Raw genomic sequence first — 18,304 nt, forward strand, 5'->3', positions numbered from 1 at the left:
TGAGCTGCCATAATTTCTGTCAGCGTATGTAGTACTGAATGACTAGTAAAATACCTGAATTGAAACTATTCCAGTCTAGCAGTTTGTATGATCTTGTGTTACCCATAATTCCGACAAAGGCTGAGTTCAAAACAGCAAATTAGTAGATCAGTTATAGGAGCAGAATAGTGAAAAAAAACTACCAACAAGAACACAATTGACAACACCACTCCACAGGAACTGGAAAGACACAGACAGCAGAGTTAATAAGAGGCTGAAATAGAAAGGGAAAAAAGGAGCATGCTATAGCAATCTAGCACTAGGCGTGATCAAAGTGTACAGTATATAGCAATTATTGTCTTATCAATAAGCTCTCGATCCACCTTCAAAAGTTCTTTCTTTTGCTACATTTTCCTGTTTATTTGCCAGTTTGTTTCCTTTACCATTTTACAATATTTGACTTAATATTTCATCACAGCATCAGAATTCTTTTTTTCTACTTCTTCACCTTCCCTCCCACAGCCATGTGCCTTCATTTTCCCTTTTGTTTTCATTGTTTTGCAATATACTGAGTTCAAAGTATCATGCATCTTACATTCACTTGTCAGGAGTAATCTACAAGTCCCACAAAACCACTGCAAAGAGCCACTTAGTTGTGCAAATAGGCATCTCTACATTCTCTTATTTCTTATCCTGCCTTCAGTCAGTTAGTAAAAATAAAGAAGGCCATAATGCAAGAAATCAGTTTTTAAAATGTCTGATATTTTGACCTAAATAAGTTTACCACACAGTAAATTTTGCACATAAATGACGCGTATCAGAAATCTGTTGAAAAATACAGAAGCCTAAGGCAACTTTGTGGCAAAGAAAGAGAGGACTCGCATATAAATTATACTTTGACATTCCCTTTAATCATCTCTCCAGATTGTGGAAATAAATCTTAAAACTCAGGGGGAAGGGGAAGCACAATACTGTGTACTCGTATGCTTTTAAAAAGTCCCTTAAAGTAGGTTTTTTAATTCACATTAAGTCTCAGACTTTATTTCATGTTGCCAGTTTACTGGATATTTAAATCAACAAAAAACTACCTGCTTGCAGGATTATTTGCCTTGGGCCACAGGAAGAAGAAATAAAACGAAAAATAATAAAAATAGGATTTTTTTTGTTTTGATTGCTTTTAAAGATGCATTTGCACAAACTTTGATTATTACTCCTGACTAGTGCATGCAAAACCACTACAGGTGCCATTTTTTACTCTGCATTTTCGAGTGCACTATTAATTCCAACCTTTTACAGAGTATTCCTTGGCTTGTCTCAGCAAACATAACAACAAAGTCTTGAAAGTCAAGTCACTTAATTCTGCTGTCAGTACTAGGACATGCAAAATATACATGTTCCAGTACTGGTGTTCCAAGTAAATATTAAATAAAGATCTTAAAGTAGTATTCAGTATATGCTTTTAAGAACAGAAACAAAGCTGTAAAGGTTTTATAAAAAGAGGTTAAAAACACATTCAGCTTAATTGTAGCCATTAATCCTGACGGATTTCAAGGAGATGAAAATCAGCAAACATTCATAGTTAAGATCTAGTAATTCATCTTACTTGTGTTTGAATGGAAAAACTGCTTTTTAATATTAGAACTTAATGCAAAAAAATAAGCTTTCAATAATTCAAAGACTGTTTTTAGTGCAAAGTTACTGGATTCACAGTTCTTCATTATTTCATTAACTTGAAATTTCTCAATAAAAACATACCCTCTCAGTGACTATTCTTTTTCAAGCTTAAACTGTCTGAAAAATATTGCTTTTTAATATACATTGTTCAAATACATTTTAGATATAGATAAAGTACATGATCATTATGATTGGAACTCAGGCAAGGAAGTTATTCTTATATTAACATACCAGGATTGTGAATGCGATCCAGAAGCTTCACAGACCGTGCACTGACAACACCACCAACGTGGACCAGAAAGCCTGGTGGAAAGGTCGTCAAGGTAAAAAATGGAAATTCCTGTTATGATTAAAAACAAACATCAAATGACTGCTTACCAACCACTGCTGATTGCCAACAAACATGCAATGAACTGATAAATTTCCTGAAATACAAGCAAAGCAGTTACATTACACCAAACATCCTTCAGGCTTACTAAGCGCTATGTAACCATATGTCTTCATGTACCCAAGATATCTCTACAAGCAGAGATATTATACAGTGTAAGAATACTTTTCCCCCATAGAGTTGTATCTAGCACAATATTAATAAATAATAAAAACTTTATACATTTCGTTAGCAAAGCTTCTATTGGTCCACTTTTAGGATGGCAGCTAAACAACATAATTCTACTTTCATTAACTAATACGAAATGAAGAAACATTGTTCTCAATTTTTTAGGTCTCACTGTTACAGTTGACTGCAGTTTGATTCTGAAGCACAGAACAAATTGTAGTCTTGCAAGAATGACGTATATCTTATTACAGGAAAACGTACCTGCTCTGCTGCTGTCCAAACTTTAAATTTAACAAGTAAGTATCTAACTTCTGGAATAAAGCATAAGTCTTCAAAATACAACTAAGCTCTTAAACTACAGAAATTTACTTCCAATTAATTAGCATAAATTAGGTTTTACTAATTCATAATTAAAATGAAAAACTAAGAGGTTTCAGCAACTACTCAAAAATGGAGTTCGCACAAGAGGCAAAATAATTTTTCATGACACACATGATGAAATAAACCAGTCATATTTGAAAGACGTGAGCTCAAAACTCGAAGATTTAATTTTCTACAGGGACCTTCTATGGAAAGTCTCATATACACACTCATGGGGGAAAGGTAATAGATCTGTGTTCAGCAATTTTAAATGCACAGAGGCAAAAAAAGAAAAATGAAAGTCATGCAATCATGGTTTGTATAGTTATGGCAATCGGTCAAAAGGAAAAAGTAAACACCATCATTTCATATGGGAGAAAGTATAGTATAGATTTCTTTCTCACATACTTGAAGCACTTGCAACAGTACAGTTCAATTGAGCTTCTACCTCAACAGTATACATGCTGCAGATTAAATGAGAATCACTGTTCTTCCAGCAATACATGGCATGAAAAGTCCTCTTAAACTAAAGCCCAATGTAGATTTTAAAAAATTAATACTTCAGAATTCTTACTATTAGAACTCACTTAATTTTTGAGAGGTCCTACAAATCTCAAGTTTTCTGGATTTTCATTTTACTCAAGACTTTCAAAATTAAGAAGCTAACTTTAAAATTGACAATCACAGTAGGAACAACCAGAAGAAAAAAAGACCCCCCCAAACCACCAAAACTTGCAGTGATGCTTTATGATGCAACTGAAAAGCGCTAAGATTTGACCACAGGACTCTGCAAACCTGCTTGACTAAACTGCCTTCAGGAGCACCTATGGATCTCTAGAGAGGGGTATAGAAGGATCCTCTACCCAGAAAGTTCTACCAGATCATAAAGTGTTTTGTGGGTTATCAGAATAGTCAAGAAAACTACTGACTACAACACAGCCTGAACTCCTTTTCTATATAGCTTTCATGCTGAAAATGTGACAAAATGCAGTACATCAGCACTTTGTTAGAACCCTCTTTCACTGTGGCTCTGTAATACAATCTGTTCAGTGATTCACAAGTATACTGATAATACTTGTGCGTGTATAATTCCATGACACTCATTCTGCCTAACTTATATTTAAATATATAACATATATGTTTGCTGTCCCTTGAATATAGTTATCCCACACTGACATTAAAAATACCTTTCCCAGAACTACAGAAATCAATAAAAATTCTACTGCATATGCCACCTACATAAATTCCATTAAGCCTGTATTTTATACGTACATGTACACTCACACATTGTGCTAAAGCATTACATAGTGAACAAAGTCAACAACCGTGCTCTAAAGCACAAGCAAATCTGATGTTTTTTAATCTATATAGATTCAAAAGTTACTTTCATTTTGTTCATTTTCATAAGGCTGTGTAGTGTAAGTAATTTTAATATGTTCAGGCTTCCAGTTTGCCTGATTTCCTACGCTACAAACTAGAATAAAATTTTAAGGTAATAACATGGTTTTATCTCAATCAACATAGTGATACTTGCAAATCTATATCATGATACATGCTAATATCAGACCTCTGCCCTATCAATTCCAGCCACAGACAACTCTGGGTAACTGACTGACTGAACCATTCTGACATGCTCTGATTCCATTAACAATGTCTCATTCATTCTCATGCAGATCATCATACTATGGTTTTTCCCTTTTTTCTTTTTTAAGCTCATTTGTAGGCTTTGTGGTTTTTATTAGTATTCTATTACTCAAACACAAGTTCCAGCCTCAATTGCATGTGGTAATCTGTAATACTTTAAAATTATAAAGCCATACTTACATGGAAAACAAAGATTCCTAGAAGCCAAACGCAGTGTTTCTATATTACAAACCTCCTATAACACTGCAATTTGCAAAAGACTATCTTTACATCATGGTGATGCAAGAAGAGTATTTCTGTGTACCAGAAGACACAATGATCTGAAAGTTTCCAAGCTACTGTGGTTGGTCATTTTAATACCAATTCACTATGCCATGTCAATCATTGACTCCACTGACCCTTAAAGAATTGTCACTAGTTTAATCCTTGTAACTACATAGAGATTTTACAGTTAGCATTTGAGGAAAGTTTGATAAGGTTAGGATTAAATCCTCATAAACATTTGTTTAGTACAGTGTTTAAAAATATTTGTGCATACGCATACATGTATTGCTAGTATTATTTTTTTAACTACATTACATACAAACTCACACAAAATAATGAAAAAGCACATGGAACAGGCTACACACACACATATCATTTAGTGTTAGTGGCAGCTGAAGCAGTTCTCATGTTTCCTTCCAGCCATTCACTCATCCCCATAGTTGTACCACTCCCTCAGGTAATGCTCAAAATGCTCAGGAATGTTCATAAAGCTTTCTAGGCTGAACCAGAATAAGGAACCAGTCCATTGTTAATTTCCTGGTTGAATTATTTTTATTCTAAGCACATTTATTTTTATTCTAAGCACATTTACTGTGCCATCCCACAAGGTGGTCAAACAATCTCACAATTTTTCTTCAACTGAACTGAGGGGATGGGCTGGAAAGAACAGTTACTTAAGTCAGCATTTCAGCCAAAAGAATGACACAGAGAACTGCACTCAACACAACAGTTATCTGACAATGCTCTTCAGGTGAAGATCAACAGATCTCCATTTTGAAAAGGCAGCAGTAAAGATCTCTCAAGCACTTTCAGAATGCAGACACGGAGGAATAAAAACCATCCAAGTTTACATCAACAGAGATAGAAAACACCATCAAGAGCAGCATTTGGCCATTTCTATAAAAACACAAGCTAATTTTTGTATGAGTAAAGTAAGCTCATTTCCCACTGATGGAAATATAGCATATACATTTATAGATAAAAATATACACAAAGATAGCTGTGCTATCATTACACTTGCTATCAACATCCATCCTGAGTATTGCTAAAAATATAGTGATGTACAACATAACAAGTTTGTGAGTTTTACACAGGAAATCAAGTAATATTACCCTTCCAACAAAATCTGTTCTGGTCTACAATTAGGGTTATTTAAGTAACACATTAAAACCACATCTGATAACGATACCACACACCGAAATAAACTCAACTAAGACTCAAAAGAACTTAATGCATGTCAAAATACATATTTAATTTATTCCTTTTTTCCCCCCAAAATAAGTGCTAACCTAACCCAGACAAGTAACTACACTGCACTTACTATTTATGTGCATGGTACTGAGACAAAATAACTTGTGTTATTCATTTTAGTTAAGTAATTCAATCTTAAGGTAACCTTATGAGTTAACTGTAGCAAAAAAACAAACCCATCGAGTAAGAAGTTTTCAGAAAGCCAGCATGAACATGTTTTATCCATTAACAGTCCACATGCTTTGCTACATCATCATCAATGACTGACTCACTATTCTTCCCTCCCATTTTACACCATTTTTTTCCTACTAGACAATACACAGCCCTTATCAAAACAACGTGCAAACAAGCCAGCTGTAAAAGTACAGTAAGTGCTCTTTATTTGTATCTTAAATTGTTTTTAAAAAGCTTCCTAAGGAAATAACAGATCAGCCATGATATGCCTGAAATGGTAGCAAAAATCAAAGGTAAACTGAGAAAAGCCTCTTTTTAAAGCATTTTTTTCAAACTAAAACATTAAAAGCAAAAAGCCATAGATTTGTATTTAAACTAAATATTTAACCAAAATGTATCAGCATGCAAAATAGTAACTAAGGAAAAATATGCCAATCTGATAAATGCTCCCAAAAACAACAGAATATGAAAGAATCTTGCATAAACAAGTTTACAGAGAGATCTGCAAAACTTGGGGGGGGGAAGGGGGAACAGGGGGAAATTAAATAATTGTTTAGAAATCCTCAAGACAAGAAAAAAGGGCTACAAAGAGTCACGCAATGTTTTGGAACATACCCGCCTTCTACAGAACCTATGAGGCGATCCTCCCTTAGCAACGGATAACACAAAGAATGAGAAGAGAATCATCCACTTAAAATAGTAGCTATTCACTTACATTTCACAGATGCAGCTGATCTTGTTTTCAACAAACATACATGGCTCTATATAGGTAGTTCAGGTAGTCAGAAATTATAAACTAGAATTTATTTCTGAACAGGAAAACAGTCACACTTCTTCCTTCAACAATATAACACCACTGATTACATTTTGACAAAAGCAGTATATAAAGTTGCAAGGACTCATTCCAAATTTAAATAAAAAGAGAAAACCACATTTTTATTATACAGTCTATTCAGCACAATAACAGATGGCATTTTCAGTCTAATACGGGTTCTCCAAAAAGCTGTAAATCTGTAAAGCCCTTTTATTGCTTGGAAAGTGATTTAGATGTGTTTACTATTTTTAAAGGCTACACACACCATTTCATGTAATAGAACTGAGGCTATATTATGCACCAACTCCATTTTTCAAACTAAAAATTTTTGCAATTATAGATGTGATTATCACATTTGTTATATGTATTGCAAGATCTGACTTCTGTAAAAACATATATGGTAATATATATGTAAATACATAATGGTAAATATTAAACTCGCACGTGCATTAGTAACTTACAGAGACTAAATAGTAATTTTTGCAATAACTGTTTTTTTCAGTGCCAACTGTAATCACTTGAGTACCGTGGACATTTCAGTTATTTACCCCACTTTAATTAATGCTTTAGCAATACGTTAAAATTTAAATAATTTGTGTATAAAAGGCTTATTAAGTGTTCAACATTAGCAATAAATTCTCAGACTTAAAAATTACACATCATTTTAAACAGAAACTAACAGGAAATATTTAACTTACTAAGTTTTCACTTTAGTAGATTAGAAACAGAAGAAGAAAATGCCTTACCCTTTGTTCCAGAGCTGACTGAGTCTGTTGTCTTAAAAGAGTTTTAAATGGCCCCCCTTCTTTTCCAGCACTCCCACTGCCCATTCCTGAAGAGTATTAGTACAAATGACATTCAAAGAAATATATATTATAAATTGTAATAAAACTTTCAATTTAAAAATATATAAAATAGTCACTGAGAACAGTCAAATTATCCCCATAATTTTAATTATCACGAAAAACAAGTGCTGAGCATCATAGTTTAATTTGGGGTTGGAGGTGTTTTGGGGGTTGGTTTTCACATGACTAGCAGTGTTTTTTTAGCATTTGGGCAAAACCCTGCTGATCCAAGATCTTTTTCTGCTGTCAACCTGAATTAAAAAACAAAAACAATCAAAACTTAAAAATATAGAAACTTAAAGATCTGGACTTGCAATTCTTTCCTGTGTCATACAAATGTTTTTCTTGAGATTTTTGCATATGATTTCAATACAGATCTACATTCTCTGCTATTCCCAGGAAGTTTTTACATCATTAGATTTTCAGCCCTTTATCAAAAAGGGCTGCAAAATCACCATTAATTCCACACTGTTGAATAATGTATCTCTGTCAGATTAATCTGTAGTCAAGTACCTCTCTCTACTATCATACAGTTAAAAGAAAAACAACAACAACAAAAAACAGTAATCAAAATCCGGCTTTCTGAGAGTTTCAGAGAAACCAAAACAACTTTCCTAACCACTGGAAGGACACTGTACTCATACATAACAGCAGCTGCTGTAGAACACATGACTTGGACCAAAAAAACCCTGCAAAGGCAGTGTACATCCTTTGATTTGAAATATAAACCCTGGAAAGATTACCAATTATTTTTATTTTCTTTAAAATCTATGTACTGAAATACTCACTCATCTGATCCATTCAAATAAGCTAAGGACTACTGCTCAGCATTTAAAACTGCCACACTTTGGTTACTGTATTTGCACACACATAACCTGCAGATTATCCACAAATTAAAGTAAGAAATAAACTCCAATTTTGTATATTAAGGGTCAATTATCTCTTTTCTTCTTTTATATGTTTTACTCTCACCCCTACAGTACAGGAGCTTTTCTGAAGAGATGGAAAGTTTATCATATACACAAGTATCCTTGCTACTGAATCACCTGTTATCAAGGAACTGTACTCTTAAGCATAGCTCCTTTGGAGTGCTGAGATACGGCTTATATGTATAACAGTAAGTTATTTGCTCTATGGCTGAAATCACAAAAAATAAACACATACCACGATCGTGTTTTTCCTAAAGTAAATACAATGATGGTGAATCAGATTTTCTTGGTACTATTTCATGCCTAAAACCAGACTATCACTTCTCCTATCTAAACCCCTCAATGCTAGCTTGACAAAGCAAAAATAAACACCTAAATTGCATAGGAAAGCACAGGATAAAGAACAAAAAAGTGTCAAAGCAGAATGAATTAAAACACCACAGTGCAAACAGTTATGAATGAAGTCAATATTTTCTTTTATAACTAATTTATAACTAATTTAACATAACAATTCCTTGCTAGTTTCCTTTTTCTTCTGATCAAGCTTTTAATAAATATGTATGAGACTGTCCATATACATCAAAATGCAGTTATTTCTCTTAACCAAAGATTGGGAGATCTGGAAACAATACAAGACTTAGTAATGTATGTTAATTCATTCATAACTTTAAAAAAACTACTAGGCTACCATTATCATATACTTATACGTAAAAATACTACAATTTTTAACAAATATTTTTAGCTGTTCTTGGATAAGGAAACAAAAAATATTAGTATCTGTATAGTCCCATCAAAAAAGATTAAATTGCTGTTACTATCTGACATTGATTCTAAACATCACTGTCAGGGACTATACAATATTAAAGACAGACAAACATAGCATAAATACTGGACATAAAACAAACTCAAAAAATACAAACTGATCAAAATAAATTTCTACAGAAAAAAGCAGTAATATCAACTATTTAATTTAAATCTATGAAAATAATGCATGTCAGTGAAATGGAAAAGGAGGCAGTACAAATAAAAAGTTCATATGGGCTTTGTTTAAAAAAAATAATTTAAAGAGCAAAGTTGCTAGCTACCTGATAGCTATTATTTCAATAAAGAATGAATGAATGAGCAAGTACTTGTTCCATGCAAAATACAGGAACAACAAAGTGAAGGGAATGAGAGGATGTTAAAAATGGCAATTATTTTAGTCCAATTACCAAAGAGAACTCTTCAAGGATAAAGGAGAAAAGTCTGTAGTATAAACTATGTATGTTTCAAATCCTGTAAGAAGTTCTGAAGCTACTTCAAGCTTTTGGGGCAGAGGTGAGAGATGGTATGAATAGTCATGTAGCCAGCAGTTTTTAGAGGCTAACTGAAAAAAACCACAGGGTTATAGAAGGCTGTGTGTTAAATGCCCCTATATCAAGTAACAACAACATTTTCTTAAGTTTGTTTAAAAGGCCATAATAGATTTATCCTACCAGAAGCAGCCAGAAGCAGCTCTTCAGTGAAAGAAACACTTTTCCTCAGAACAACTGGGCTGACATGGCTAGAGTGTAGAGGGTTAACGCTAGACCCCGAGAGGAGACAGGACTTTTTAAGATGAGGGGAATCACAAGAGAGTGTAGGGGAGCTGGGAAACAGGAAAATCCTAGGTCCCTGTGGGGAAGGTGCTGTGGAGGAAAGTAATAGAGACAAAGAGATGTAGGTTCAGAAGATGACTAAAGAAACAGATGAAAGAAATCAAAATGAAGCTTTTTGTCTCAAAATGAACTAGCACTTATTGCTAAATTATCTCTCAACATATAAAGAAATGGAATGACAATACAGCTTGACAATGTGAATGAGAAGCATGTTTTAAAAATCATGACCTAATTACGTTTATTTTTAATTTTTTTTAAAAGCTATGGTAATCTAATACGTATTTCAAATTTCATACAAAATTTGATAATAAAATACCATGGAGTAAGGGCTAAATAACAGTGTCTTCTCACACACTTAATCTGATGACTTTAATTATTTAGGTATAAGAAGTTAATTTTTCAGAAGTCATGGATTTGTTTTATGACTTTTAAAAGTCACATATCTCGTAGAATTCTAAGTTCCCATTAAGAAAAGGAGTTCCCACCTTCTCAATTTCCTCCATACATATACTATGCCACCTCAAAATGTATTACCTGATTTAAAATGTCATGCTTTTTGTCAGCCTGATATTCCCCTAGTTTGCAGTGGCATAAAATAAATCACTTCACTGAAGAAATCTAACTTCAAGCAAAAACAAGCTTTCTCAGCACCAAATAAACTCCCCTCATATTTAGGATAGATATAGACCAGAATGGGTAACACAATCACAATTCTATTTTATAAAAGACATTAAGGTAATATTCTCCTCATTTGGAGCTACCTAAAACTAGATGCTTATGCAGATGCAAATTTGAGACTCCTCTATTTAGTTATTCATATTGTGGTATCTGGACTCTTTTTCAAGGTTAGTCTCCATCTCAAAAATATGAACACACTAGCTACCTGACTGAGAAATAAGGAGGGCCATAATGCACATCAGAAAATACTTCACTTCTCACATCAGACATTCTGAGTAATGGGTATCACGAATTGGATAATATTTACTTTGTCATATGACATGTTTGCATTTATTATGTTTTTTTTAAACACATCACCAACTTTCACACTGAAATATTCCAATCTAGCAACGGTCTTAGGAAATTAAAAGAGTCCCAAACATATACAGTAAATTGTTAAAAAGCACCATATTGATTTTAGTATGTTACGGAATTATCTTCTGCACATCACCGAATTTTTGGTAGAAGGTAAACGAAACGACTCAAGACACTGTGCTTTCAAGCTAGTAAGATTTACAATCTAGTATGTCACACCAAGATATAGAATTTTTAAATGCAACCAGCAAATCCTCTTCAGACAAGTTTCAGCAGCATAGTTAAAAGCTGCTAAAATGACAGTGCTAGTAAGCAAAAGTATGTAGCTACTGTTAGTTTTAATGCTAAAAAGATAGCAAACATAAAAAAACTCATATACTTGAAAAATCCCTAAAAACAAGAGGTACAAATTACACAATCTGTTTCAGTTCTGAATGAACAGACTCAAGATGAAAAGGCCAAGGGCCGCATCCGCCTATGTAACAGTGCCAGGAATGATATAAGGTTGCTGCTTTGAAAACTTGACAAATTCACAGTGAGCTGCCACCTCCACAAATTCAGAACATTTATAGCTATAAAGATGACCACCTATGTTACATTTAAATTCCTTACATGACATGATCCTTACAAGGGAAAAACTGATCAAGGGCAGCCAGTTTTTAAATATTCAGTAAGCCAAACACATGAATTTATGGTTCTCCTATATAATAAGAACTCACTTATATTTGCAGAGTCCTTTATACAAGTGACCACTTCAGATCATCTGAAAAACAGCCCAAAAAAAGGGCTTTTGTTCGGGTTTTTTTGAATACAGGACAGAGAAGATAGGACTAAGAAAGGCAGCCTTCTAAATGGGAACATTTTAAAACAGGTGTCTGGGGGGGACGGGGGGGGAGAATGGGTAAAATATTGAATATAGCTGCATTTGAATGCAACATTTTACTGATCTACTTGGAAAAATTCTTGAAAGGGGTGCTCAAGTAAAGCTGAATCAACTACTTTAATATGCTTAAAACCCCTCTAATTAGATGGAGACAAGAAAATTCTGAGCTTCAAATACCACAATTTAAAACATCATTTAAAAAGCAACAAAACTTTTATGAACAAGTCTGCAAAATATTTTGCCCTACGGTAACAAAACTCCAGGCACTGGTCACATAACAGAAAATAAACAGACAATAAGTCTTTTGAGTTGTGCTGACATTATTACTGGCATGATTCTAACCACAAGCTAAAACATAAGTAGGGAAGATTAAGAATAAATTGAAGAAATTATGATAGGCCAATGGAGAAAGAAAAATGGTTTTTGAAGATGGCTGGAGTATAATTTAAGTTACTTTCAAGATGTATAGTGTGTATGGAAAGCCATTTCCATATACCAAGGAGAATAAGAAGACAGCAACTGCTACATTCCTAGTATTGCATTTGTAAAAAGGAGTTAAAAATCAACAGATAAATGTATCTCATATACTTATAGCACAATGTATCTGGCTTGAAGACTACATAATTTTAGTACTACTATCCTTAACATACTGTGGTGAGAAATGTACTCCCATGATTTGTAATATGAAATGGAGGAAATATGAAAAAGGTGATTACTTAGGAATCCCTCAGTGCTCCCAGATTTTAAATTTTTATTTGAATACAGTTGTGTTACAAATGACATTTTTATGTTATTCAGAATAGTGGAAATATAGGCAGGATTTAAATTTTAACCCTACAGAAATCCTTTCAGGCTCGACGTATACTATCTGAAGTCTCCAATTTCCACATCATTTTGATAACTTAAATGCCAAAAAGCAAAAAGGGGTTGAATGGAAATATAAAAAGAGAAACACAAATTAAACAAAAAGCGGGTGGAAGCGCCTTACCAGTTTTGGGTGTCAAACTCAAATCTGTGTCAGAAGAAGAGGACTGTCGACTGTAGGACTTGGAAGGTGAAAAGGAATAGGTTTGGTTTTTCAGAGGGGTGGAGGGTCCTGATGAATGAGTATTGGGATTGGGATCTTCATTGAAGGGAATCCTGCCAGAAGAAGGTGGAAACATATTCAGTAATCCTGTGCCAAAGGACCTGGCTGACAGCAGCATGATCCAACACCAGGATGGGATTGGGGCAGGGCCAGCAGCTATTCCTGAGGTGCGAGACTGGGGATGAGGCCAGAGGCAAAGAAATGCTGGTTTACCCATTCAGCATTCTACATTTAGATGCTGATAATCTACAATGAAACAATTAAGCCAAATGAAAGGCATGAGATGCAACAAAAAATAAAATATATATATATATGCAAAAAAAAATTAAAACAGTTTATGGCTTAAAAATCTGGTCAAATACACAATGCTGAGTTAGTAATAAAGAAAAAATGATTTAAAATTATATTTGTGTTTATACATATTCATACATTTATGTATATACACACATATGCATTTTAAGGAAAAAAAAAATATATGTTTCCTTATCCTATAGCATCAGCAGCATGCCACAGCTAAAAACAGAGAAAAGAGGAGAGTCTTTATGGGAGCAACTACATTGACAAACAGTTCACTTATGCACAGATTGACTTACCTGCCCTCTAAAACCATCTCTTCCACAAATGGCACATACCCTTCCTATTACTATTTCAAAACTTAAATACTGTATCCAAATCATGCCTGAAAGCAATCATGAACTCCAATCAAAATATGATTTCCTCCGATATCATGAATGCTTCCCAGATACATCAGCTTGGTTTACTTCGTTTCTTAGGAAGTAAACCTGTTACAAGAAATTAAGAGTGTGGCTTTGTGGAAGAGACTCCAATGTATTTGCAAGGAACTATTGCCTTGTTTCAGCAGCTGCATAGAGTAGTTCTTCACTGACAACAGAAGGTGTCTCCATGAGGAAATGAGGAAGAAAAGATGGGTGGTACCTGCCTACACTCCCTGCCTGCCTGCACTTTGTGACCACTTTGCCTGTGGCCTGTCTCTCCCCAGCTCTTGAGTCTGAGCAGTCTCGTACCAGTGTAGATGAGAGTGGGAACAGACACAGAGAAGTTCTGAGTAAGTCGTGAGCCAGTAGCAGTGTGAATTGGGCTGTTGTGAGTCGAACGGCATCCATGGCTTGGCGGATGAACCAGCGGAGACCTGAGAGAATTTGCAGCCAAGGTGGAAGAAAAGAAAACAATACATACAAACAGGTTGCAAAGTTATGTTATAAATGATTTCAGGGAAGTTTAGCTAGAGGAGATGTCTTATTGTAAGCAGACTCTAAGTAAATTTAAATTCCTAGCATGCAAGAGTCCAGATGAAATAAAAAGAGAGAAAGGAACGGCTTAAGCACTAGCCTGTGAATGTGCACCAGGGCATCAAGTTAGTAAAGCCAAGAATAAGAAGCATTAGTTGATTTTGCTGGTTTTGAGAAACACTCCCATTTTTTGGACCGAGGGATTCTTACAATATCCACCACCAAGCTGAACGTGGATTATCTGGGCGGTGGCATTAGCACATTTTGCTCCAGGGTGAAAGCTACTGATTTATTTATGAATGCTTTTTAAATTGGTAGTTACCAGGCCCACCTTTTCTTTTTTAATCACCACTGTTACCTTATGCTGCATTTTATCCAGGAGCTCTTTTGATGGTAAATTCTTAAAATTAAGTTAAACAAGCTATGATGTGAAAGAGAAACTAGTAATTTTGCCAAGTGAGAGCATACTGATGCCTGCATGACAAAAATGCCTAATAACTACTGCAAGGACACAACAGTTCATGAAAATGGATACTTCAATTAATACCTCCGGAATCATAGTGTAAACAGTATACTTTTTGGTGCTGCTTTTTCCTTCCAGAAATTGAATCGCTCTACCAAACAGAAACTAACTGATTTAACCAGACAACAAAGTATTAACAATTTACAGATGACTGCAAGTATTTTTCTATTAATTTGTATGCACATTTGAAAAAAAATGTATTTGAACTGTGCTTGGTGCTGTACGAGGTATCAGAAAGATCAAGAAATTCTGTCTCTCATCATGAAGTTTTCTCTGCAAGTACACTATTTAACTAGACTTGATTTGCAATAGCCCTACTTGGTTTGCAACAGTAAAAAGCAAAGCACACAAAAAAAGACAAGACTACTTCAGGGTCATTCACTAAGTCACTGACAGAACTGTCTGAATTCAAAATTTATCTTTTCTTATATGCTCAGCATAAACACATAAACCTGACTGTACTGAACTTGGAAAATCTTGAACAGAAGTTATGTCATAAGAAGCCCTCACGTAACTGTTTACTGTACAAACACAGTCAAAGTAGAACTAATTATTAATTTGGAAATTGGTGGATCGCAACCCAAGGATATGGAATACCATTGCTATATAAATTCAAAAAAGTCATATTAAGTAAGGATTACCACTCCAACTTCTAAGGAAATAACTTAAGTAATCCAACCTAAAACACTTCAAAATTGTGCAATATAAACTTTGTTGCAGACAAATAAAACTACAAAAGATAAATAAATTCTGGGAAGAAAAAAAAAAAAGAAATCACACCAGTTATGTAAAATTAAATGAGTATGAAAAGAAGAGGGATGAAACTTGTTTCCCTACAAAATATTAATTCATACTTACTCCTTCATTTCTTTGGATGGGGAGTTACATGCAGGTAAAAATGCTGATGGGTTACTTAGTTTATCCAACGTGCAGGCTGTTCCTATGGCTCGTACTACCAGTCCAGACTCTCCCTCCAAATCAAAACACTGCAAATAACCAACAACAGCATTTCCTCTCATCTCAAGCACTTTCAAGCCAATCTTCCTTTGCAATTCACCTACAAAACAAAACATAATTAACTCATAATTGCAGCTGAAGCACCTCACACATGAAGACAGGCTGAGAAAATTGGGGCTTTTCAGGCTGGAGAAGAGAAGCTGTGTTCAGGCTGGAGAAAAGCAGCCTTCCAATATCTGAAAGGCACCTGAAAAGATGCTGGAGAGAGACTCTTCATCAGAGACTGCAGCAACAGGACAAGGGGTTAGGGGTTCAAACTTAAACAGGGGAAGTTCAGGGGGAAAAATTAGGCACAATGGCCATCAGTTAGGACAACAGAACCTTCAGAAACAGAACATACTGTGAGCTAAAATAATAAACATAATTACTACTAAAAATAATATGCAATATTGGCTTAAGTCACATTTAAATAGTGAATATGTTCAAAAGTAGCAATAACCATTCCAGCCTACATGGTTAATACCTGACATGAGTGAAATAAGTCTTTGTCTAGCTTCATTTGATGCCCTTGGTGTACGAATTCGGTCTATCCACTGGTATTCTGGGTCTTCATTAACTACAAGCTCTTCCACAAATCCATGAATTATTACTGCTCTGTAACACTTAGGAATGGACGTAGCTGTTAAAAAATATATATATGTAAAAAATTTAAGGCATAAGTCTATGAGGCAAGAATTCCAACAAAAACATGTTAACAAGTCCAGAAATTAATGTACACGATTTTCTGTTAAAATGTGGACATATCCAAGTGGGATATTTATATTGTTTTAATATACAGACAGAAAATATTTATTTTAAAAAAATAAGCAAACTAAACAATTTTCTGCATTTACTACTGGCTTCAATGTAATATCCACTGGACTTATGCTATGCAGTGGTAAAAGAAGGGAAACTGACAGAACAGGGTAAAAAAGAAAAGGCAGCAGGGGGAAGGATGGGCAGGGGGAAGTCTTCTTTTCAACAATACCTTTTCCCTCTACTTACTGCAAAAAAACTTGACTCCACACGATGACTGCCTAAATCTGTTTAAATCATTGAAGAGATCAACTTTCACCACCACACTGATCTCCCCACGTATACCTGTCAATAAAAACCATGAAAAATCAGAAGCTGTATGAGAAACTAATACAAAGCTAGTTATATTGATATCTATCATTAGTAATTAATGCACTATTAAACATGAGTTCTGCAAAGAAGGTACTACAACCCTGCTAGAACTGTTCAGCTCAACCGGCAGTTCATGTGTCACTTCTAGCCTGGCCCAGAGGAGCAGGAAGGTATTTCCTTGCCTCTCAGATCTGCTTCAGTGATGCTGCAGAGAATGTGTCTAGTTCTGCCAAGCCTTTGAGGCTGCAGCTGGGCAAGCAACAGTCCTCAAATACATGCTGCACTGAACAGGACTTCAGAAGAAAAATGAGACTATGAAAAGAGTAGCCACCAGTCTCCTGACACTGCAGTGGCCTCTGCTACATTGTGCGATGCTCCTGTACAGTCTCCGTGCTCCTGTGACCTGCACCATCAATGCAGGATGGGTATAAATCAGTATAAGGACTGTGACCACCCCAAGATATCCTAGCACAAAAGGCTAGAAGTATTATCCTTGAGTATAGCTGCTTTAAAGCCAGAGTCTGTCCACATCACAAAGCTCTCACCAACACCAAAAAGCTTTTACATTTTCTCCCCGAAATGGTTTCAAAACTGCAGCAAAGCTACTCTCTGAATTTCAATCCACTGAGAACATGTGCAGTTCTTTCTAGAACCATAAAGTGGTACAGTAAATGTTTGTAAAATACTATGAGAAGAATTATGCTAAAAACAAGATATTACAGACGTTTTAGATAAAACTTAATTTTTGGCCACAATTAAACATCACTAATGGAATATTTTCTCAACACACAGCCGTTCCTTTTCGATTTTTCAACTTTCTTATTCTGAGCTTTTTCTTCTTTTTCCCCACCCAGTAACACAATCATTTCACATATGAAAGGTTCTGACATATTGAGGACTAAATTTCTTGATGAGTCTGATCTCTAGTGCCTTCAGAAGCCTTTACCATGTAAGTATATAACACTCAAATAAAAGCATTAAATTTGTACATTGACTCTGACATTAGTACAATAAAGTTAACTAGGTCTATCTTCCAAAATTCCAATAGAAAGATGCCTTCAGTTACTATAACAGCAAATGCCTTGGGTTGATATATTTTCATAGATAATCATGTTGAAGTGCAAAGAAAAAAACTAATAAAAATGTATAAGCTTTTTTTTAAAGGAAGCATCAGTTACTGTTGGACAAGGATGAAGACAGAATCTACTGGTATGATCATGAAAATACAAAAAATCTAATTTTACTTAAATTGAAAACAACTGTGAAATACTAACTGAT

General features: G+C 34.7%; 1 protein-coding gene across 5 annotated transcripts in view; it reads right to left on the reverse strand.

The window, feature by feature from the left end:
- C2CD5 (C2 calcium dependent domain containing 5) overlaps window positions 1-18,304 on the reverse strand; it is a 59,890-nt gene that overhangs the window by 34,093 nt on the left and 7,493 nt on the right. For all 5 annotated transcript variants that reach the window (XM_031048158.2, XM_031048162.2, XM_031048161.2 and 2 more), the window contains 6 exons: window positions 16,904-16,999; window positions 16,383-16,538; window positions 15,761-15,959; window positions 13,031-13,182; window positions 7,463-7,548; window positions 1,885-1,993 (listed from right to left, as the gene is read on the reverse strand). In XM_031048158.2, the coding sequence (XP_030904018.1) occupies window positions 1,885-1,993; window positions 7,463-7,548; window positions 13,031-13,182; window positions 15,761-15,959; window positions 16,383-16,538; window positions 16,904-16,999 (798 nt within the window). The remainder of the gene's footprint in view (window positions 1-1,884; window positions 1,994-7,462; window positions 7,549-13,030; window positions 13,183-15,760; window positions 15,960-16,382; window positions 16,539-16,903; window positions 17,000-18,304) is intronic.

The sequence above is a fragment of the Melopsittacus undulatus genome, chromosome 5, assembly GCF_012275295.1.
Source record: "Melopsittacus undulatus isolate bMelUnd1 chromosome 5, bMelUnd1.mat.Z, whole genome shotgun sequence".
In the NCBI taxonomy this organism is placed as follows: domain Eukaryota; kingdom Metazoa; phylum Chordata; class Aves; order Psittaciformes; family Psittaculidae; genus Melopsittacus; species Melopsittacus undulatus.